The 23,054-nt window shown below is 40.2% G+C and overlaps 1 protein-coding gene and 1 pseudogene across 12 annotated transcripts in view; both read left to right on the top strand.

Moving 5' to 3' along the window:
- Positions 1–682: 682 nt before the first annotated feature.
- ZNF334 (zinc finger protein 334) overlaps positions 683–23,054 on the top strand; it is a 58,855-nt gene continuing 36,483 nt past the window's right edge. For 3 of the 12 annotated variants that reach the window (XR_010138694.1, XR_010138693.1, XR_010138695.1), the window contains exons 1-6: positions 1,722–2,177; positions 9,468–9,594; positions 9,906–9,998; positions 11,116–12,980; positions 16,934–17,175; positions 20,968–21,206. Coding sequence is in view for 3 of the 12 variants with exons in the window: in XM_054541391.2 (XP_054397366.1) it covers positions 2,163–2,177; positions 9,468–9,594; positions 9,906–9,998; positions 11,116–12,917 (2,037 nt within the window). In the remaining 9 variants the exon portion in view is untranslated. 12 annotated transcript variants of the gene reach the window in all.
- LOC129052177 (E3 ubiquitin-protein ligase makorin-1-like) overlaps positions 16,904–23,054 on the top strand; it is a 35,875-nt pseudogene continuing 29,724 nt past the window's right edge.

Below are 23,054 nucleotides of genomic sequence, written 5' to 3'. Positions count from 1 at the left end.
AAGACACATTTCTCAGAGTGTATCCCCATCGTTAAACCATGCATGATTGTATGTATTTTCCTTGTGGATGTAAAACTATTTTCTATATTACTCACAATGTATGTGAGATAATTCGTGGTATTAAAGTATATTAACTATATTGCTAATTTTAAAAATAACAAATTATTAGACCCATATGAGTTCCCCTTTGTAAAACTGTCAGAAGAATGTGCACCTAATGTTAAACTCGGGTATCTCTGGGAATTGGGGTTACGGCAAATAGATAATTTTCTTCAGAGATATTCTCATTTATCTTCAACCTTCACGTATTGAAAGCCAGCAATGATTTTGTATCCTGTTTGAGAGAAATTTTCTGCAGGTCGTTAGTATTATTCCTTTAATATTCTGCTGGAATATCTTTAGCAGTCATTTTCATCTCGCAGATTTTTCCTTTCTCATCTATAGACTTCGGTGAAACGGATATGAGACTTTACTTTTCGTATTGATGATTCACAGCAGTCACCCAAGTTCTGTAGTTAAAGCAGAAGCTCCTCAAAGATCCCTCAGGGTAGGGCGGTGGCCGCGACGCCTTCTGGGGACTGTGGTCCCGAAAGCCGGCGCGGGCCCCGGGAAAGCCCCGGGAAAGGCGGCCCGGGGGCCTTTCTGCGCATGTGCTGTTCCTGTTTTTTTACCTGGACGCCCTTCCGGTTCGCCAGGCTCTTCCGGGTGAGGGTCCTGCAGCGCGTGAATCTCTGGTCCCGCCGAGACTTGGACCTGGTGCGAAGTGGAAGCGAAGCGGGTGCACCCACAACCTATAGGAAGGGCTGGCGGCGAGCTCCGAGCACTCGGGCGTCGGAGGGAACGGTGGGGCCGGGCGGAGCTGTCCTCGGGTCTGCGGAGGGTGGACGCGCGCTCTCCCTGTCTTTGGAGGGAGGGTTTCCTGTGGTCGGGAGGCGAGGCAGCCAGGGCAGGATTGGGCTCCTGACCTGCAGGCCACGGGGCGGGCTCTCTCTAGGGCCCTGATTTGCCCGAAGAAGGCGCTTGGTGAAGGTGAAAGGTTTACGCATCCAAGTAGCTAGAGCCTCTTTCCAGAACTTCTGCTGATGCACTTAGTCCTGCAGCCATTGATTACTATAGCTCAGCAAAGTTCAGTTCAACTTTCGGAAGAAGGATGTGAGCTGGAATGGGCAGGGTCCAGATTTGACAGGAAAAGACACTTCACTGGAGGTATCTGCGAGAGTCCTGGGTTGGAGGGAAGGCGTACTGGTTATAAATAAGGAAATGATCTCTTCATCACTTCCTAAACACATAACATGTCATTCCCTACCATCTCCACCCTCTGTTTATTCTGAGCTGCACCAACCATGTTCATCACCTCACCTGGGATTTACTGAGTTTACCCCTTACAGAGCTACACAATAGGGGTAAAGGAAACACTAAAAACCAATTTATCTTATATTAAAATTACGACTTAGTAAATATTTTTTTCAGTAATGCAGTTTGCTAGTGACAGAGCCAATAACTGAATTCTGGTCCTTTGAGTACCAGGTCAGGGCTTTTGTCATCTACCACATTTAAGTTACCTACCACAAGAAGTTTCTTAGTAAAAGGTCCTCTTGTGAAACTGCAGCTAAGGGAGACCAAACTGTCAAAAAGACAAACACCTTAAAGCACTTTCATTCATTCTCTCTGGATTCTGTCATCTCAAGTGGCTAAACACATTAGTAGGAAAACAGGTAAGTGACATAATATCATTTTCCTATTCCAAGAAATCTTTTAATCCTAGAGTCCATTTTAATGCCAAAATAGTGTTCCAGGCTTTGTATATACTAACTTTCATTGACCTAGTCTCCTATTAATTGGACTCAGACGTTTTCAGTTTTTTTCAAAGGAGACATAAATTGACAGTAATTCAGTAGAAAACATTTGTTGACACTCAATCAGTAAGAAAAGCTCTATGAGACCATTCTAGAACTATAAATGGACAAGTGAACGTTTCCTCAAGCTGTTGCTTCCTGAACCAGAGTGGTCAAAGGGCCATGTTTTTAAATGGGTGTGTGGCTGTCTTTGTAGGTAATTGTAGAGCTGCTGTGTGAGCCAAATCGCTCATGATTCCATTCCCCATTCTTCCTTACCCAGCTCTGCTTTCAACACTCTTGGCCCTTTCTCAAGAGAACCTGAAAATGAAAAAATTTCAGGTAAGTTGCACAGGGATTTACTTCTCACATTATACAGTGAATTTCAAGAAGTTTAGTTTGCAGATGAAACAGAAATGTATAAAATTCAGCATCAGAGAAGAGTATTCGATCAGTACTGGAAGAGTGGACATAGATATACAGAAATCATATATTCCTATAGAGTTACTCAAGTGGTTCCAGAAAGGCCCAGACAATATGAGATAGCCCTTACGCTGGATTTTTGTGTGGTTTTCCCATCATTTATATCTAAAAATTTTCTTGGATGATCTTTGAGTAAGTGAAGTAGAGGCAGCTCTGCCAAAAACAGCTGAGAAAGAAATGCTATGGGTTTCCTGTGACTTCTATACCCAGGCAGAGCACAGTAATTACAGGGAACCACTCCAGTGTCATCCGAACAGGCAGCATTCTGATGGTTCTCTGTGATGTCTATGATCCAGTGATAAGACCTAGAATAATTGGATAAAACCTATAACAAATAGAATAATGTTCCTCAAATAATGCCCCGTAACTTTATTTCAGCTATACTTGTTACAAGTTCTAGAGGGAAAAATTCAATATTATATTCTGTAGGTAAAACTTCTTCACGTGCCTGTTTCATTTCAACCCACTTGATACAGTCTGGTGTCTGCCCCCCCCACTCTGATGGATCTGTTCTGGAAAAATTTAGCGGTAACCTAAATATTTTCAAACCCAATGAGTATTTTTCAGTTCATACTTTACCAAACTCTTTGTTGCATTTGACAGTATGACCGCCCCCTCCCTAATAGGCACCTCTGATAATGTCTGTGGTATCACTCACATGATTCTCTTTGTAGCTCTGTAATCATGTCTTTTTTTTTTTTTTTAATTGAGATGAGGTCTCACTGTGTTGCCCAGGCTGGTCTCGAACTCCTGGATTCAAGTGATCCTCCCACCTTGGCCTCCCAAAGTGCTGTGATTACAGGTGTGAGCTGCCACACCCAGCCTGTAATCATGTCTTCTTTATATCTTTTATACAATCTTCTCTTTTGTTTCATGAACATTGCTATTCCATTGTTAGCCCATTATTCTTTCTGATTTTTTTTCATGCCGTTTGTGGTTTTAACTTGTGAGTCTTTATGCTCCGAGATATTTCTGCCTCTGAGAACTTCAGCTTGAAATTCTTGCTGAACAAAAGGATGTCCAGAAGGCATATGGAGTCCTCATATCCAACATGGAAATAATATTTACAACTTGCTCAATGTGCTGCTGCTCCTGCTTTTTTCCCTATGAGTGCTGCTTCCATCTGACCAGTGAGGCAAGCCAGAAAATGAAGTCCATCTTTTTTTTTTTTTTGAAACGGGCTCTCGCTCTATCACCCAGGCTGGAGTGCAGTGGCATGATCTCGGCTCACTGCAAACTCTGCCTCCCGAGTTCACACCATTCTCCTGCCTCAGCCTCCCAAGTAGCTGGGACTACAAGCACCCGCCACCACGCCTGGCTAATTTTTTGTATTTTTTAGTAGAGATGGGGTTTCGCTGTGTTAGCCAGGATGGTCTCAATCTCCTGACCTCGTGATCCTCCTGCCTCGGCCTCACAAAGGGCTGGGATTACAGACGTGAGCCACCACGCCCGGCCTGAAGTCCATCTTAATTCTCCTTTTCCTCACGTCTTGCTATACCTGTTTGTCGAGCTTGCTAATGTTGTCGCATAAACATTTCTTGAATTTGTCCTTTCACTTCCATCTCCTCTTCTCCTGCCTCAGTTTCTCGTGGGTTGTCATAATATTAATAGCTTTCTCAGCAGTCTGCTTGGCCCCTTCCTCTTCCCACCTTAAGGCTGTTCTTCACACTGACCAATTCCTCCAAAATGCCAACATGATCATGTCTTAATACAGAAATGACTTAAGAGGTTCTATGCCACTTACAGAATACAAGTTCAGCATCCTTGGTATGACCTGTAAGGCTATTTATGTCATGACCATTTCCTGCCTGTTCTTAGTTCCTACCACTCTGGACCTTTCATTCAACAACTGTATATTGATCAAACAATTGTGTGTCATATGCTATGCTAGATGGTCTACATTCAGCTTGAATGAAGGAGATACTGTCTCTGTCCTCATGGAGCTCACGTGCTAGTGAAAGAGAAAGATATTACACAAGCAGTTCAAACTGTGCTGAGGTGGTTCTCAACTCTGCCAGACCCACATCTATTTACAGAACATACTTTCTTATGAGCTATATTGGGATGCAAACCTTCCATATTCAGCCATCTCCTTTGTCTCTCTTAGTTAATGCCACCCACCCACACTAGGCTGCCTCCTCTTTTAGACTTGGATGAAACCACACACCATAAGGTGTGATACCAGCTTCCTGAGGGGCCAGATGGTGGAGACAGATGATGCAACCTGGAAGTGTGGGCAAGTTAACTCACCGTGGGTGAACCTTGAATGAAGGGAAATTGAAAATGAGAAGGAGGTGGGCAGATGAATTCCCCATCCTTTCTCTATTCTGTGCACTATTTCAAGGTTAGTTTCTCCTGGTGGTGCTCCCAGAGATGTCCCATGTGCTGACCCACGTGCTGACCCCATGCTCCTGCTGAGGAAACTTGCCCCGCTTTGGGGCTTGTAGTGAGGTGGTGGGCAGCATGCTAATGCCTCTCATATCTCATTGTTTACATCCTTTCTTTCCTCCTTTCCTTACTTCCCTTACCATCACTACCCCGGCTTGGAGTTCCCAGATGAAATGATGCAGACTGAGTCCTTGCCTTAGGATCTGTTTTCTAGAAATCCCAACTAAAAGCCATCCTCCCTTTATCCTCTTTTGGAGATCATAGATAGTATAACCTACTTGTGTAATTTTTTAAAAAATCAATAGAACTGAATATAGAGGAAAAATAAAAACAAAGTAATTAAAAATGATACGTATCTTAATATAGACTTGCCCAGATAAAACTACAGTAAAAGTCAGAAGAGGAGTCTGATGTTTATACAGATTACTTTTAGGTTAAATTTCTGTGAATATGATAATTACAAGTTCTCACTGATTTGGGACTGATGTGTTGTGGTTTGAATACTGTACATAACATTGCCATTTGTGATATTTTTCAAGAGTGAAAATCCCTGAAGTTCCAGTTCAAATAAAATACAAATTGTGCTTCACGTATCCACTATTACATTGAAGAAAATTTAATATACATAAAAAAAATAAAAATACTATGTGTTCAAGTGCCAAATGGAATAAGGTTCTAGGCTCAGATCATTATAAACAGGATTTTTCGTTTATATGAATATTTAAGATTAGAAAGTTATACAGGACTTGGGGCATTTCTTTCCTGTAGGAGAAGGTCCTACATGTTGCAGTGTCTCTACCATCCTTCCTTCCCTCTCCCTCCACCAAATGCCAACAGTGTCCCACAGAACCCTGACAGCCAAAAATGTCTCTGCAGATGTACCACATGCCCCTGGTGGAAGGGACCACCCACACTGAGCCCCTCTGAAGAACGATGGTGGTCTGCGTTTAGTCTCCTGAACATGCCCCAAATTTTACACTCTTTCTTTTAACCGTGTTTCTACTGTTTGCTCCTTGACCTTCTACCCGTTTTCTGTCTACACTGTGACCATAGCCGGGAGCCAGCTCATCATAGGACCCATTCCTGTCCCCATATTCTTTGTCCACAGACTATGTGTTTACAGAGCAATGCTGGCCCTCTTCATCTCTGCATTACATGTAGGGTCTGGTCATTATCTGTCTACCTCACAAGTAAGACTATTAGCCTTTAAAGGGGTAGGCACATGTCCTCAGTAGCCATATCCCTGCTCATAGTAGTGCTCATCATTTCTTTTTTTGGGTAATCTTGTTTTGTGTGAAATGGTGAACTCTCCTCTGCTCTGAATGGATCATCATTCTACTTACAGCATTGCTTGCAGAGTGGACCTGAGTCACTGGGAGAATCAAGTTTCTTTTTCTTTTGTCATAAGCACCTTTCAGTTTCTCACAAAGTGAACGCATTCACTGTTCTTATTTTGGACTTTCTGCTGTGAAGTGCACTGGGTCTGCCTGAGCAAGTACAGAACTTTCTAATGAGGGCTCTTCCCTGGCACTCTTTCTCCCTGGCGTTTTGTTTCTAATATTTTTGCCAGTCATTCTTTCTAGTCATTAAGACCTTATATGTCTATTGTTGTGCCTATAATTATGAGATACTCTTTATCTTCAGGAAGCTTATAGGTCCTTTAGAGGAAGTAATTCATGGAGGAAATAAAATGGATACTGTAACTACTTCTAGTTTAAGAGACAGTTAAGTGGTGATATCGGGAAGGGCCTCATTAAATTACCTAATAAAATTTGTCAGTAGAAAGATGTATAGCAGATCAAAGAAAAGAAAGACGGGTGACCTAGGATGGTCATGTGGGTGAGGTGAGACATACAGCAGGCCAAAGCCCAGGTGTCTGCAGATGTGGAGGCAGCACACCTATTTTTTACTGCTTTATTTTTAAATACGAAGAATGAGAAAAATCATACACAAAATACCTGTGTTTCCTTCACCTTGCTTTCCCTGATCTTTCAAAACTATATTATAGTGATCAGAACCGGGAAATTCACATGAATACAGTACTATTATCTATCTTATTCAAATTCTGCTCATTATTTTCATAATATCCTTTTTCAGTTCAAGGATCCAACCTAGGAACCCAGGTTGTGTTAAATGTCCTGTCTCCTTAGCCTCTTGCAACCCATGATGGTTCTTCTTTGTCACTTACAACCTTGACACTTTGCTGGCTAGTTATTTTGCAGGGTTCATCCTAGCCTTTTCTTTCTTTCCTTTCCCCTTCCCCTTCCCTTTCTCTTGTTTTTCCTTTGTTTTCTTTTCCTTTTCTTTCCTCCCTCCCTTCATTTCTCCTTTCTTTTCCTTTCCTCTCTCTTTTCTTTCTTTCCTTTTTACTTACTTAAACTTATTTAACTTAATTTTTGAAACTGAGTTTTGCTCTGTCACCCAGGCTGGAGTGCGGTGGTGCAATCATAGCTTACTAAAGCCTTGACCTCCTCAGTTCAAGCAATCCTCCTGCCTTAGCCTCCCAAGTAGCTGGGACTACAGGCATGTGCCACCACTCCTGGCAAAAAAAAATTTTTTTTTGAGGGATGGGGTGTCACTGTGTTGCCTAGGCTGGTCTTGAACTCCTGAGTTCAAGCGATCCTCCCGCCTCAGCCTCCCAAAGTGCTATGATTACAGGCATGAGGCACTACACCTGGCCTACCATAGTTCTAAGAATCAAAACCGTATAGAAAGATATTTTAGAGAAGTGTCACTCCTTCTCATCTCTTCTACTCTGTTCCCATCCGTCCATTCTTTCTGTCTCCACCTCTCCCCTGAATGTAACCAGTTTCATGAGTTTCTGGTGTATCCTTTCCATTTTTTTTTGCACATGTAGTGGTTACATGTGGTGGGTTTTTTTGTTTTTTCGAGATGAGGTCTTGCTCTGTCACCCAGGCTGCTGGAGTACAGTGGCACAATCTGAGCTCACTGCAACCTCTGACTCCCAGACTCAAGTGATCCTCTTGCCTCAGCCACCCGAGTAGCACATGCCACCATGCCTGGCTAATTTTTTTTTATTTTTTGTAGAGATGGGGTTTCGCCGTGTTGCCCAGACTGATCTTGAACTTCTGAGCTCCAGCGACCCGCCTACCTCAACCTCAAAGAGTGCTGGGATTATAGGTGTGAGCCACTACACCTGGCCATGTGTGTTTTCTTACATCTCCTTTCTTATATAAAAGGTAATATATTATAGATATTTTTTAATACTTTGCTTTTTTCACTTCATATCAGTTCATGGAGACCTTCCTCATTATTTATGCTTCCAAATATTGCTTCTGATCACTGTGGTATCTCTCCTGTGAGCTCCAGAACCATATATCAAACTACCAGCTAGATATCTGTACTTCTTTACTCAACAGACACTTCAAGCACAGCATGGTAAAGATCAGTGCCTTCGTTTCCTATGCTCGATTCTCTTTTTTGTTTTGTTTTCCTAATCTCCACATATACTACTAGTGTCAGCCCAGCTGATCATGTGAAATCATCTGCACATCTACTGCGCATCAAGTAGTGGTCAACTCTCCTTGCCTCCCATTATGTAGGACTGATTTTCTCCTTCCCATTTCCCAGGAACTACCTGTGCTCATGTCCTGTAGTAGTGTCTTAGTTTTCTTCCCCTCTAATTTGACCTTTAAGCCAGTTTCCATTTTTCTAGAGTAGGGGACAGCAAATGTTTTCTTTAGAGGACAAAGTCAAAATTTTTGGCTTTGCCGGCCCTGTGGTCTCTGTTGGATTTCCTTGGCATAGCTGTTGTGACATGAAAGCAGTCATAGACTCTGTGTAACAAATGAGCATGACCACATTTGGCTCCCAGTGGCCTAGATTTTGCCCATGGACTGTAGTTTGCCAATCCCTATGCTCTAGAGCATTGTTTCAAAATACACATTTGGTCACAAATCTCCAGTCCTTGCTTACAAATAACTCTTTATGGATTTCCATTATTTACAACAGTGGTCTCCAAAGTGGAGGATAGGGAGCACCCCAGCAATTCACTGGACTTCTATTCTTGTTAGTATTTCAGCCAAAAGAATGAAAAAATAATTAAGCTTTATTGATATTAATGTATAGCTGGAACTAACTTGGAAATATACAATTCCTAAGTAAATGTACGTTAGCATATATGCAAGAATGTTTTGCTGATGTGCTGTACTATGTAAATTTCAAGACTACTAATTAGAGAAAAGAGTTCCTCTATTCTCTGATCTCTGTCCCGCTCCCCACTAACCTTTCCTGTGGAGAGATTGTAGTTCTCGAACTCCCCATGTGTGTTTTGTGTCTGTGTATATTCTTAATGGCTACAGTCCTATAAAATGTACTGTTTATATTTCAGGACTAAAATTATTATGCCCTCAAAGAAGGGGTAACAAAAATGGAGCAAGCTTTCCTCTTTTGTGATCACCCTCCATCTTGTGTGTATGTCCAGCATTGCTCTTTAAAGATGTACATTTCTATTTTTGTCACCCTGTCAGAATGTATGCTCCTAGAGAGCAAGATTAGTATTGTATGTGATTAGTAATCCAGGCAATTGGAATAGCTCCAGGACATGGTATAAGCTCAGCATATTTTTAAAATTCATTTTAAAAATGAACACAGTGACAGATTTTTAATTTTCTGCCCTCCCACAATTATATCTCTTTATAGCTTTCCATTAGCTATGACAGTGGTCTGCTTATAGTTTATGTTACCATACATTTGATGTCACTCAATTCTGGTCACCCAAGATTAAACATTTTCTTTCAGAGACCAGTTTCATTCCAGGACCTGACTGTGAACTTCACCCAAGAGGAATGGCAGCAACTGGACCCTGCTCAGAGGCTCCTGTACAGGGATGTGATGCTGGAGAACTACAGTAACTTGGTCTCCGTGGGTAAGGATGATTTCCCTGTACAACTCCCAAGAGCATACATTTCTTCTGTGTTACAAAAACATGTTGATTTCTAGAATTTAATTATTTAGCCTTGAGCATCAGGGGAGCAAGATGATTAAACCCTTTTAGACAGTAGAAGTTTGTGTATGTATTCACTGCCCTTCCCCTACCCTTCACCAAAATGTTCTAGCTTTACTGAGCTATTGCTGGGCATCTTCATTGCACAGCTTCTGAAGCTGTACTTTCTTCATTCTTCAGAGTCCCTGATGTCCAAAGATCTTGGTCCAAGTTCTGTAATTTCCCATTAACAGGGTATCATGTTAGCAAACCAGATGTGATTTTCAAATTGGAGCAAGGAGAAGCGCCGTGGATAGTGGAGGAATTCTCAAATCGGAACTACCCAGGTAAGTAAATGATAACTGAGCAGGTGGAACCAATGGAAATGAGAGTTCCATGGTGGTCGGTGGTAATAGTTGGCATCATAATGTTTTTCATGAATTTCTTTTTGTTGGCCTCAGACCTTTAGAAGTGATTGAGGTTGATTAACTGTCATGCTATGGACATCTGAAACATTCTTCCCAAATAAATAATTGAAATTTATAAAGATTTTTGCCATTAAGTTACCTATCCCCAAAATTCAAGTTCTTCTTTTATCACACCTTAAACTTTATTTCTGTAGCATTCTCTGTTGCCTCCCTTGCCCCACCCACCATTGTCATAGGCTTGGTTTATATTTCAGACATTCAGAGATCTGTCATGATCTTTTTAATTGTCTTCCATTTTTCTCTACATCACTTAACAGAAATAACATGGTTTCCCTTTCCATTCTAAGCTTCACCAGGATCCAGAGTAGGGTGAGGCAAACAAGGTGCCTGGCATGCAAAATTTAGGAAGACACTCAACTCTCAGGATTGTGCAGGCACCCTGGGTATCCTGGGTGCCTTCCTCTAGTCCCAGCTCTGCTCAGCCCACAATCTTACTTCCCTTTGCATTGTACAAATTTGGGAGTTCCATGTCACTGCGAAAATTTCAGAGTTACCCCTTTCTTCTCATGTGTTTTGATAATAACTGACCATCTTTCTGATATCTGTTTTACCTGGTCTCACTGTATGACTATCTTTCTCTAAGTGCTTACTTGACTCTTGTCTGTTTTATTCAACACTCCATCAGCCACACTTCCAGCATACTTTGTGTACTATTACTTGTGACTATTTACTTTTTCCACTCAATGTTTAGCAGTATTTGTAAAGTGTCAAAGGTACTTGTATTCTTTGCTAGTTTCCTCTTCCTTTCCCCCTGTTAAATAGTGGCTGGTATGGATGGATTTGCTTTTTTGTATTTTTTGTTTCTGTTTTTCTTCAAATCAGCCAAGTAAGAGATATTTGCACTTGAAATTTGTTTAATCTTGGAAGGCTGGGCCTGAAGTCTAACCCCTAAAACAATGCATTTCTAAGGAATTCTCATTTCATAGCAAATATATAAAGACTCACCAATTACTGTTAATTGTGTTCCTTTTTCTAGAAGTTGATGATGCCTTAGAGAAGAACAAGGAAATCCAAGATAAACATTTGACACAAACTGTATTCTTCAGCAACAAAACACTGATTACAGAAAGAGAGAATGTATTTGGGAAAACACTTAATCTGGACATGAATAGTGTTCCCTCGAGAAAAATGCCCTATAAATGTAATCCAGGAGGAAACAGTTTGAAAACTAATTCAGAAGTAATTGTTGCAAAGAAAAGCAAAGAAAACAGAAAGATTCCTGATGAATACAGTGGATTTGGGACGCATGAAAAAAGTCATTCGGGAATGAAAAAATACAGATGCAATCCAATGAGGAAAGCCAGCAATCAAAACGAAAATCTTATTCTGCACCAGAACATTCAGATTTTGAAACAACCTTTTGACTATAATAAATGTAGGAAAACCTTCTTCAAGAGGGCAATTCTCGTTACACAAAAGGGGAGACAGACTGAAAGGAAACCAAATGAATGTAATGAATGTAGGAAAACCTTTTCTAAGAGATCTACCCTCGTTGTACATCAGAGAATTCATACAGGGGAGAAACCATATGTTTGTAATGATTGTAGGAAAACTTTTCGTGTGAAGACAAGCCTCACTCGACACCAAAGAATTCATACTGGAGAGAGACCCTATGAATGCAGTGAATGCGGGAAAACCTTCATTGACAAATCTGCCCTCATTGTACACCAGAAAATTCATGGAGGAGAGAAATCCTATGAGTGTAATGAATGTGGAAAGACCTTTTTTCGGAAGTCAGCCCTGGCTGAACACTTCAGGTCACACACAGGGGAGAAGCCTTATGAATGCAAGGAATGTGGAAATGCCTTCAGCAAGAAATCGTATCTTGTTGTACATCAAAGAACTCACAGAGGAGAGAAGCCAAATGAATGTAAGGAATGTGGGAAAACCTTCTTCTGTCAGTCGGCCCTTACTGCGCATCAGAGAATTCACACAGGGGAAAAACCCTATGAATGTAGTGAATGTGAGAAAACCTTCTTTTGTCAATCTGCCCTCAATGTGCATCGAAGAAGTCATACAGGAGAGAAGCCCTATGAATGCAGTCAATGTGGAAAATTTTTATGTACAAAATCAGCCCTCATTGCACATCAGATAACTCATAGAGGAAAGAAGTCTTATGAATGTAATGAATGTGGGAAATTTTTCTGCCATAAGTCAACACTCACTATACATCAGAGAACACACACGGGAGAGAAACATGATGTGTTTAATAAATGTGGTAGAATATCCATCATGAAGTCAAACTGCAGTCAGTGTAAGAGAATGAACACAAAGGAGAATCTTTATGAGTGTAGTGAACATGGGCATGCCATCAGCAAAAACTCACACCTCGTTGTACATCAGAGAACTATATGGGAGAGACCATATGAATGCAATGAATGTGGGAGAACCTACTGTAGGAAGTCAGCCCTGACTCACCATCAGAGAACACACACAGGAGAGAGACCCTATGAGTGTAATGAATGTGGGAAAACCTTCTGTCAGAAGTTCTCCTTTGTTGAACATCAGCGAACTCACACTGGGGAGAAACCATATGAATGTAGTGAATGTGGGAAATCCTTCTGCCATAAGTCAGCCTTCAGAGTCCATAGAAGAATTCACACAGGAGAGAAACCATATGAATGTAACCAATGTGGGAAAACCTACCGTCGCCTGTGGACTCTCACTGAACATCAGAAAATACACACAGGAGAGAAACCTTATGAATGTAACAAATGTGAGAAAACATTTCGCCACAAATCAAACTTTCTTTTACATCAGAAATCCCACAAGGAATAAGTTCCAACAAAGTAATAAATTCCAACAAAGCAACAAATCAAATAACTTACACAATGCTAAACTGTGAGTATGTATAGAGGAGTAAAATCTTATAAATGTAATGAATATGGAAAATTTTTCTGCCATAAGTCAACCCTCAATGTAACATCAGAGAAATCATGTAGGAAAGAAATAATTTGTTTAATAAATGTATTGTTCATTGTGAACTATGAAAATATTCAACAGCAATTCAAAGGTTCTGCCAAATATGCCTCCCTTTTAAAATAATGAAACAAACATTAAGTTAAATTGTTACTTGGTTCCTCCCCACAGTGTTACTTCATAGTGTATGTTATGAGGTTTGAGGATCTGACCTTCATTTCAAATCAATACCATTGTTTGATAGTTGAGTAATTTACAGTTTCTCAATTTATGGTGTATTTTCAGATTTGGCAGATTTTTTGTTGTCTGCTAACTCCATAGTCTTCTAGTAGCAGACTATATACCTTTATCTGCAAAGGTGACAACTCAGGAGAACTAACCATTGTACTCTATGCACCCATGGTAACTATACCCCAGGTGGGCATTTTGTAAAGCTGAGCCAATGAAAGCCCTTCCTAAGACCTTTCTAATGGAAGATAGGCACAGGGATAAGTAGTTCATGATCCTGAAGCTTTCATCTAAGTCAAGAAGACGGCAATTGCAGTAGGAAAAACATGGGAAAATAAGCATTCTTGAACAACAAAGAGAATTCGGATGATGGTTGAATCCAAAAAGTGTTTATTTCTCTGGTATTAGTATTCTCTAATATCCACTCAACCCCATCTACCAGTGGTTTGATTATGTCAATTAGTATGTTTTCAAAAATCTCTTGGATTTCCTAATCAACATGTTCATTAGAGGTATTCTTTAGAAGTCACTGATCAAATTCTGAGAACAAAAGGCCTCTGGAATGCTGATTAGGATTACACTATATGGATATATGTGATGAGGTAGGATTGCCACTTTTATGGGGTTATTGGGAAATGTTTACCTTTCAAGTCCTGATTTCCATGAGTGGGATTTTCCCTATACCCATTCCTAGCCTCTCTGCCACATTATGCATTCTGCCCCAGGGATGAGGAAGTGGGCTTATCTAGTTGGTAAGATAGTGATGGGTAACTGGGTTTGCTCAGCTGAACTCCTTCTTCATTGTGGGCTGACCTGCAAGTACAATTTCTTGTCACAGGTATTGCCTGTGATTGGTAAATTGGTCTAATTCTGTCATTCAGCTAATTGGCCCATTAGCTGAATGGTCACGTTAAGTTGCATCCTCCAACTCAATTTGATCAGTAATAAAAGTTTCATCCTGCCCCCTGTCTGCTACTTAATTTTTTATTGTTTAGATGTGGGGGAAAGCGTGCTATTTATTTGGGGCCCTTCAGAGAACCCAGTATGAACGTGATTTATCTATTTATTCAGTTTGTATGTCCTTCAGGACAGATAAATGTATGTATACACACATATACATGTATTAATATATGTAAGTATATACATATGTTTAAATGTATGTGTATGTGTATACTGATCTTGCTCTTTTCCTGTGAAATGTATTAATAGTCACTTCAAAGATTTGGTTGCTATCGTGAAAGGAATTAAGTTACCTTTCACTTTGAAAGTAATAGAGTAAAGAAAAACAAAAATACCTATTTTTTGTGCCAAATTTGTCTAAATTTATCTTAATATTGGAACAATTTTTTCAAATCTTATGGAAAATGTAAATTCACAAGTCCAAGAAGTTTAATGAACCCCAAGCAGGATAAAAATGAAGAGCACAATGAGACACCAAATTTCAAGACATAAAGAAATCAAAACTAGTTTAATAAAGAATATCTTAAAAGTAGCCAGAGAACAAAGACATGATATAGAGGGTATATTCATCTCCTAGGGCTGTCCTAACACAGTACCTCAAACTGGATGTTCTAGAACAATAGATCTATCTCATAGTTCTGGAGGCCAGAAGTCAGGTTGGGGTGTTGGCAGGGCTATACTCTGTTCTGAAGGATCTGTTCCAGGCCTCTTCCCTAGCTTCTGATAATTCTGTAGCTTGTGGCAGCATAACTTCACATGGCATTTTAAGTGTGCATGTTTGTGTCCAAATTTCCCCTTTTTATAAGGATACCAGTCACTGGATTAAGGGCCTGCCCTACTCCAGTATGACTGCATCTTAAATAATTACATCTACAACAATCCTGTTTCCAAATAAGGTCACATTCTGAGGTACTTGGGTATAGGACTTCAACACACATTTTGGGGAGACAATTCAACCCATAACAGGTTAATGTATTATTTATTGTTGTGTAACAAATTATCCCCAAAATTAGCAACTTAAAACAATAAACATTTACTATCTCATTGTTTTTGTGGTTTAGGAATTGTAGAGTAACTTGGCTAGGTGGTTCAGGCTCAAGGTCTTTGAGGTTGCTGTCAAGATGTTGACCAGGGATGCAGTCTTGTAAAGACTTGACGGGGCTGAAGGATCCACTTCTACCATGGCTCTCTCCCACAGCTATTAGCAGGAGACCTCAGTTCTTCATCACATGGACCTCTCCATAGGGTTTCTTGAGTTCCTCACAACGTGGCAGCTGGCATTCATTCCTCAGAATGAGTGATCCAAAGCCACAGTTTCCCTTATAACCTAGCTTTGGAAAACTATCACTTTCACTGTACTTAATTGGTCACACAGACCAACCTTGATATGGTGCGGAAGGGTATCACACAGGAGCCTGAGTACCAGGAGGTAGAGACCTCTGGAGCCATCTCACAGGCTAGCTACCAGAGGCAACCATCATAAGAATGGAGTGGTTTCAAGAAAGGTGAGAGGAGATGCGCTGAAAACAGTTAATACAAACAACCCTTTCAAGAAGTCGTACTAAAGGCAAGAGAAATGGCATTGTAGCTCGAGAGTAAAGTGTAGTCAAAGGAGGCTTCTTTCTAGAGATAGAGATAAATGCATGTTTATACACTTACGGGAAATGTTCCATAGAGAGGGGGAAATGTTGGAGTAAAGTTTTGCATAGGTGAGATGGGTCAGAATCTATGTGTAAGGGGGAAAGGTAGCCTTTTCAAGAGAATAGGTAATGGTCATGCCATGCCAGCTCACACATATGGGTTGATGTGACAGAAGTTTGTGAATTTATTTTGGAATTGTTTCTATTTTTCAATGAAATGGGGAATAAGATTATATGAGAGAATGAGAGAGTTTTATAAATTGGTATTATTGATATGACACATGTAGTTTCAGTTTTGCCAGATGATTTTATCTTCCCATTTGTCTTTCACTGCAGTGTTGCGGAGCATTTGTATTTTTGTTCTGTCAGTTACTAATATACTGATATCTTTATATAATGCCTTAATATCCCTGTTATTTGCAAGGAGTAAGGGGAAGATAGTATATTAGTTTCTTACTGTCAGTCAGTAATGAAATTAGTTGGTAATCTCTTCTTCCCTCTTCTCTTCCTGTTCACCTGGAATATAATTTAAAAGATAGCTTATTCTTTAAGATGGACATAACAGTGTCTGAATTATTATATGTTCACAGTTTGCCTATGGACTTTATGTATATTTGAAGATAAGTCTGACTGGTTAGAAAATCCCCAGCTAACTTTCTTTGCATATCCTAAAACACATTGTTCCATCATATCTAGACCAAGTGTTATTCTTCAGAAGCCTGATGCTCCTGGATACTCTGTCCTTCCAGAACCACTGTCTACCCCACTCCTCATGCTTGGGGCAGACCTCTGTGAACTGCATCAGCTGAGGTCTCTTGCCATCAGGTGTCTGGTTGAGACCTTATTTGTGGCCCTCTTCCGCTAGAGCTATTCCCAGATCCCAAAAGTCATTTCCTTCCTGCATCACTTAGAGTTCAGTCAGAGCAGCAGAGCCATATGTATGTTCTGTAGATGACAAATTTGTTATCAAGATTTGACTCCAGGCTATTACGGGAAGGCTGTTACGTGACTGTCCTCATGGCTGATGCTGGTACTTTAATTCTGCAGGCCAAGCAAGTAGTGAAAGTGAACACTAAGAGAGTAAAGACAAGCTGGAACCCACAGACAAAGCTGTGGCAGTTTTTACTGTCTTCTACCTAAACAATGTGGGTGTCCTACAGAGGCTGGTGCCATTTGTGATGTTGCTAAGCACATACATAGCCCAGGAGCTGGAAGAGCTGGAGGAGATCCTGGGGAAAGGAGAGCAGCCACAGGCTTATCTACTGAGCCATGCCAACAAGAACCAGCAGGTAAGAAATGTGTCGGGGGCAGAAGCCTTGCTAAGCATAAAAGCAAGATGATTGCTCCTCTGCGACCACCCTCCAGATCTCACGCCAGAATGTCCTCTGTGACCCACCCTCACTGGAAACATACAGGGAAGGGAGTTCTAGGGAACATAGAATCAGCTAAGCCAAAGTGACACATTTCAAAGGCACCACACTCCTGCTTTCCCTTCAGGGCTAGGGATGGTAAATCCCTTGTTGGTTTCCTGCAACCCTTCCCACACTTTTGTAAAGAGTCTCTTCATTCAATTTTCTTTCACTCCTTTCAAATGAACTATTTCTTAATGGGACTGATTCTGTAACTGGTACCAGAAATGGCCCCAGGAAACAGATCATCAAAATGAAAATGAGATTCTGGGGAGTGGAAGAGGCCATGCAGCAGCACCTCACCTTTGGAAACAAAGCAGACACTGTTACAGCATGCCTTAGGAAAGACTGGTAATCAGGTTTGGGCCTGGCAGTACAGCTAGTGCATCATGGAGACCCTATAATGAAAATGGGCTTCCTTCAAAGGAGCAGCTTGACATATAGGTGAACAATTTCTGGGTCTCCTAGGCAGAAGTATGACTTAAGGGATTATACTGGGAATTTGTAGCACCTTACTCAACTTTGAGACTTAAGCCAATTCCTAGACCTGAAGTGGCTTCAGGAAGACCTTTTAAGGTTCCTGCAATGTAGCCATAGAAGCATCATGCAGATCTTCCTCCAGACCTTCCCAGGGGTATCTGTGGTCATTTACCACCATGGCCATGCATGAGGGAGAAGGACATACCCAGACCTCCATGGGGATTTGGATATTGGCTTTGATTATATGAATTCTTTCTGTTCCCAAACACTACAGTGGCCTATAATCAGAGTGGAGACTTATGAAGGTCGGGAGATAGATGAGTCTGGGCCTGAATCCAACTCCCAGAGGGTTTGCTTCTGCCAGTGGAAACACACACACATCCTATGGTTATTTCCTCAGTCCCAGAATGCATAGTGGAGACAGACTTAGTGGCAGAATCCTCATATTGGTTCCCTGACAATGGAGAAAATACTTATACCCCATGATAATTTAAAAGTTATCCAGGCCAGATATGTTTTAGGTCAAAAGGCGGGGGATAAGAGATAGGTCTGTGCATCAAATCACTGGCTAACATTGTTTATATGAGGTACATGGATCATATTCTGTGCTGACTCCAATTTTGCATTCTATGGAAGTTATCTTCAGAGATAATTTAATCTTTAAAAGGGTTAAAGCATTTATTCAACAGCCAGTTGTCTTGTGTCGCCTCTTATGAAGACAGTGATTGAACTTAGGACCCACCCTAATCTAGTATGATTTGATCTTGATTACATCTTCAAAATGATCCTAGTTTTAAATAGGTTCGCATTAATGAGCACCGGCAGTTAAAACCTCAACATATCTTTAGGGAGGGATTCCATTCAATCCACAAACGCTCTGTTAGATTTATATCTCCTCAAATATGTGAGGATGAAAATATAAGGAATTATTAAATGCAAAAGATGCATCATTTACATTGGTGTGCAGATGACATTTTAAGCCTAAATTGAAGTATTTAACTTCTCTCTCCATCTGTTATTTTTGCTTAAACAATAGAACTGTTAGGTGATTTTAATATTAAAACCCCAATGAAAATATAAAACTTTCTGCTGAAACTTTCCAATGAGAATGTTATGAATAGCCTAACATTTACATGATGGCTATTCTTTTATCTTTTTTACAAAACTGGAGACATTGGGGTTAGGAATTAGTGACAGTGCCTAAGAAATTTGGAGAAATATGGCAGAGATACAAAGAAGAAAGTGTTAGATGTCAATGAAAAATTTTTGAGTTTGGTGATGGTGAATTTGGGATATGAGGCTTTTCAGAACAAGTTGTTCTGGTGTGTCCTAGAAAACTTTTCTCACTCTGGACTTTAGAGTTAGCAGTTTGACCCTGATAGGAGCTATGTTGGAAAGTCTTCGTATATTTGAAACATATAAAATGGTTCCTGTTTAACTTTAACCCAGGATTTTAAGGACCAAAATTAGGGATGACAGGTCCTGTGTATAATTTTTGTCTTTATCCCAATAGCCACTCCCATTTTTATAATATTCATAACAATATTTTCTTTGTACTGAGCTAAATTATTTCAGTTGCATTTTTGGCTTATATATAACTTGAGATCTATAAAACTAATGTGTCTGTTATTTGTAAAAAGTGAGCTAGATATATACATACACCTTTCCTTAGAGATATAAATGTACTGATGCCTCAACACACAAGTAATGAGGCAGATGAAAAGGAAGCACACCTGGGGATTATACAACACTTGAGCCCTGTGGCAGCTCCTGTCATATCTGAGAAAGTAAAGAAAGATGAGAGCATGAAGAAACTGAATAGTGTCTATGGATTGAGGCCAATCCTAACTATGCGCATCCCACTTGGCTAAACACAGGCAAGTTGCCACCAACGTTTATGAGAAAAAATTTGGGAAAGTAATTCGACTTCTATACAAGGCTTAAATGTATTCAATATTACATGCTAGTGTTAGCATATACTAGAAAGCTTAGCATTTAAGACATACAACAAAAATCAATTTCAAATAACATAATATTCCCAGTAATAGGTTCTCCATATTCTGAATCTAAAGCCTAGAATTGTTGCAATTTTTCCATTTCTTCTTGATTCTCTAGAAACATATAAGAATGTTGTAAACTATTCAGGGGGGCTGGGTGTCTTAGTTATATCCACTTATTTTTTGGCTTTGAGACAGAGTCTCGCTCTGTCACCCAGGCTGGAGTGCAGTGGCATGATCTCTGCTCACTGCAACCTCTGCCTCCTGGGTTCATGTGATTCTCATGCCTCAGCCTCCCTAGTAGCTGGGATTACAGGCGCACACCACCACGCCGTGCTAATTTTTGTATTTTTAGTACAAAGGCACCACACTCCTGCTTTCCCTTCAGGGCTAGGGATGGTAAATCCCTTGTTGGTTTCCCACAACCCTTCCCACACTTTTGTAAAGAGTCTCTTCATTCAATTTTTTCACTTATTTCAAATGAGCTATTTCTTAATGGGACAGACAGGGTTTCACCATGTTGGCCAGGCTGGTCTCAAACTCCTGACCTCAAGTGATCCACCCACCTCGGTCTCCCAAAGTATTGGGATTACAGGCATGAGCCACCATGCCCGACCGTTTAGACAAGACAGCAGAAACCATCTTATCCACAGACCCAAGACCTTTGGATTTCTCATGTTACCCCTCCTAACTCTTTCCCCTTTAGTTCAGATTCATGATCAGCTTTTTGCTTTTCACTGTCTACTAGCAAAGTTCTCCAAAACTTCTAATTCATCCAGAAGAGATGGCTTTTGTTTTCCTTATGCTTAAATTAGGGTTGCATCATCTTGCCTATAAAAGTTTGCATCTTTAGATAGCTACCTCTATTTGTTAATCCAGTGAAAGTAGATTATGGACAGACAGCAAAATGAATGTTCACTGAAACCTTCTAGCTGCCTCTTAGCTTATCACTGCTTACCACAGGAACTGCCTTATCCAATTTCAAATTTAGTTGAATACATTTAACAGTTTTTTTTTTTTCTAAAGACAGAGTCTCACCCTGTCACCCAGGCTGGAGTGCAATGGCATGATCTCAGCTCACTGCAACTTCCGCCTCCTGGGTTCAAGTGATTCTCCTGTCTCAGCCTCCCAAGTAGCTGGGATTACAGGTGCGCACCACCACACCCTGCTAATTTTTTTTTTTTGGTATGTTTAGGAGAGATGGGGTTTCACTATGTTGACCAGGCTGGTCTCGAACTCTTGACCTCATGATCCACCTGCCTTGGCCAAAGATTCAAGTCAGTGCAATAAAAAAAAGTACACTTCTGATCACATCTCCATTTCTTCAACATTTACGTATTTGTATTTCCAAGATATTCCATACAGCATGAATCCACGAAGAATTAGGCTTCGACTAAGATTCTTTCTACATTGATCTCTTGAGTTTAGCAGAGGGTAAGTCATCTCTAAATATCCTTCTTCACCTTCCTCTTTTTTTAGGGTTTCTTTTTATTGTGAGTTATCTGATGTCGAGAAAGCTTTGAGTTTAAGCTAAAAGCTTTTCCACATTGATTACATACAAAGTGTTTCTCTCCTGTATGGATTTTCTTGTGTTTACTAAGATTTGAATTATTGTTAAAACATTTTCCACATTCACCACATTCATAGGGTTTCTCTCCAGTATGAATTTTTTTATGTTGATTAAGTTTCCAGTTCAGGCGAAAGGTCTTTCCACATTCATTACATGTAAAGGGCATCCCTATAGAATGGGTTTTCTGATGTTTAGTAAAGTTTGACCGATATTTAAAGGCTTTTTCACAAGTTGTACATTGGTAAGGTCTCTCTCCTGTATGAGTTCCTTTATGTTGTGTTAGATCTGACAGACGGACAAAGGTTTTTTTACAATTACTACAAATAAAAGGTTTCCTTCCAGTATGGATTTGTTGGTGGCGAGCAAGATCCATGCGCAGGGCAAAGGCTTTCTTACATTCATTACATGAAAAGGGCTTCGCTCTAGCATGAGTTTTCTGATGTTTATTAAGATTTGAGACGCTTTTAAAGGAGTTTTCCTTTTTATTGTGAATTCTCTGATGTCGAGAAAGCTTTGAGTTTAAGCTAAAAGCTTTTCCACATTGATTACATACAAAGTGTTTCTCTCCTGTATGGATTTTCTTGTGTTTATTAAGATTTGAATTATTGTTAAAACGCTTTCCACATTCACCACATTCATAGGGTTTCTCTCCAGTATGAATTTTTTTATGTTGGTTAAGTTCCCAGTTAAGGCGATAGGTCTTTCCACATTCATTACATGCAAAGGGCCTCCCTATAGAATGAGTTTTCTGATGTTTAGTAAAGTTTGACCGATATTTAAAGGCTTTTTCACAAGTCGTACATTGGTAAGGTCTCTCTCCTGTATGAGTTCTTTGATGTTGTGTTAGATCTGACAGACGGACAAAGGTCTTTTTACAACTATTGCAAATAAAATACTTCTTTCCGGTATGGATTTGTTGGTGGCGAGCAAGATCTGTGCGCTGGGCAAAGGTTTTTTTACATTCATTACATGAAAAGGGCTTTTCTCCAGTATGAGTTTTCTGATGTTTATTAAGATTTGAGATGCTTTTAAAGGATTTCTCACAAACATCACACTTGTGGGGTTTCTCTCCTGTATGAGTTCTTTGATGTAGAATAAATTTGGAGTACGGATTGAATTCCTTTTTGCAATAATTACATGTATAATATTTCTTTCTAGTGTGAATTAATAGATGTTGAGTTTTTTCTGAGAAACGGTGAAAGGTTTTTCCACAAAAGTCACAGGAAAAGAGCTTCCTTTGAGTATGAGTTTTTTGATGCCGAGTCAGGTTTACTCTGTTGCCAACATGAAATCTCTGATGTATAGAGAGGGATGAGAGAAACCTAAAGGCCTTTTGACATACATCACATTTGTATGGCTTCAGTCCACTGTGCATGCTCTGATGTTGAATAACCTTTGAAGGTCTGTTAAAAGTTTCACCACATTGGTTACATTCAAAGTGTTTATATAGTGTACAAATTCTCTGGAGCATTGTAAATGATGAGCGATGCCTAAAGCCCTTTGTATTTTCACCGTATTTGTGGGTTTCCCCTACCTTATGGATTTTCTGATGTCCAGTAAGTTGTGACATATGCCCAAAAGCCATGCCACAGTCATCACATTCATAATGCTGGATAAAAGTACGACGTGTTCGGTATTCTCCATGGTGAAAGCTTTGTCTGAAGGCATTCCCAGATTCATTGAGGGCACGAAACGTTGCCAGTGCTGGTTGA

The sequence above is a fragment of the Pongo abelii genome, chromosome 21 (genome assembly GCF_028885655.2).
Source record: "Pongo abelii isolate AG06213 chromosome 21, NHGRI_mPonAbe1-v2.0_pri, whole genome shotgun sequence".
Taxonomy (NCBI): Eukaryota; Metazoa; Chordata; class Mammalia; order Primates; family Hominidae; genus Pongo; species Pongo abelii.
Note: the sequence above shows the minus strand (reverse complement) of the source record. Positions and strands in the feature narration are given on the sequence as shown.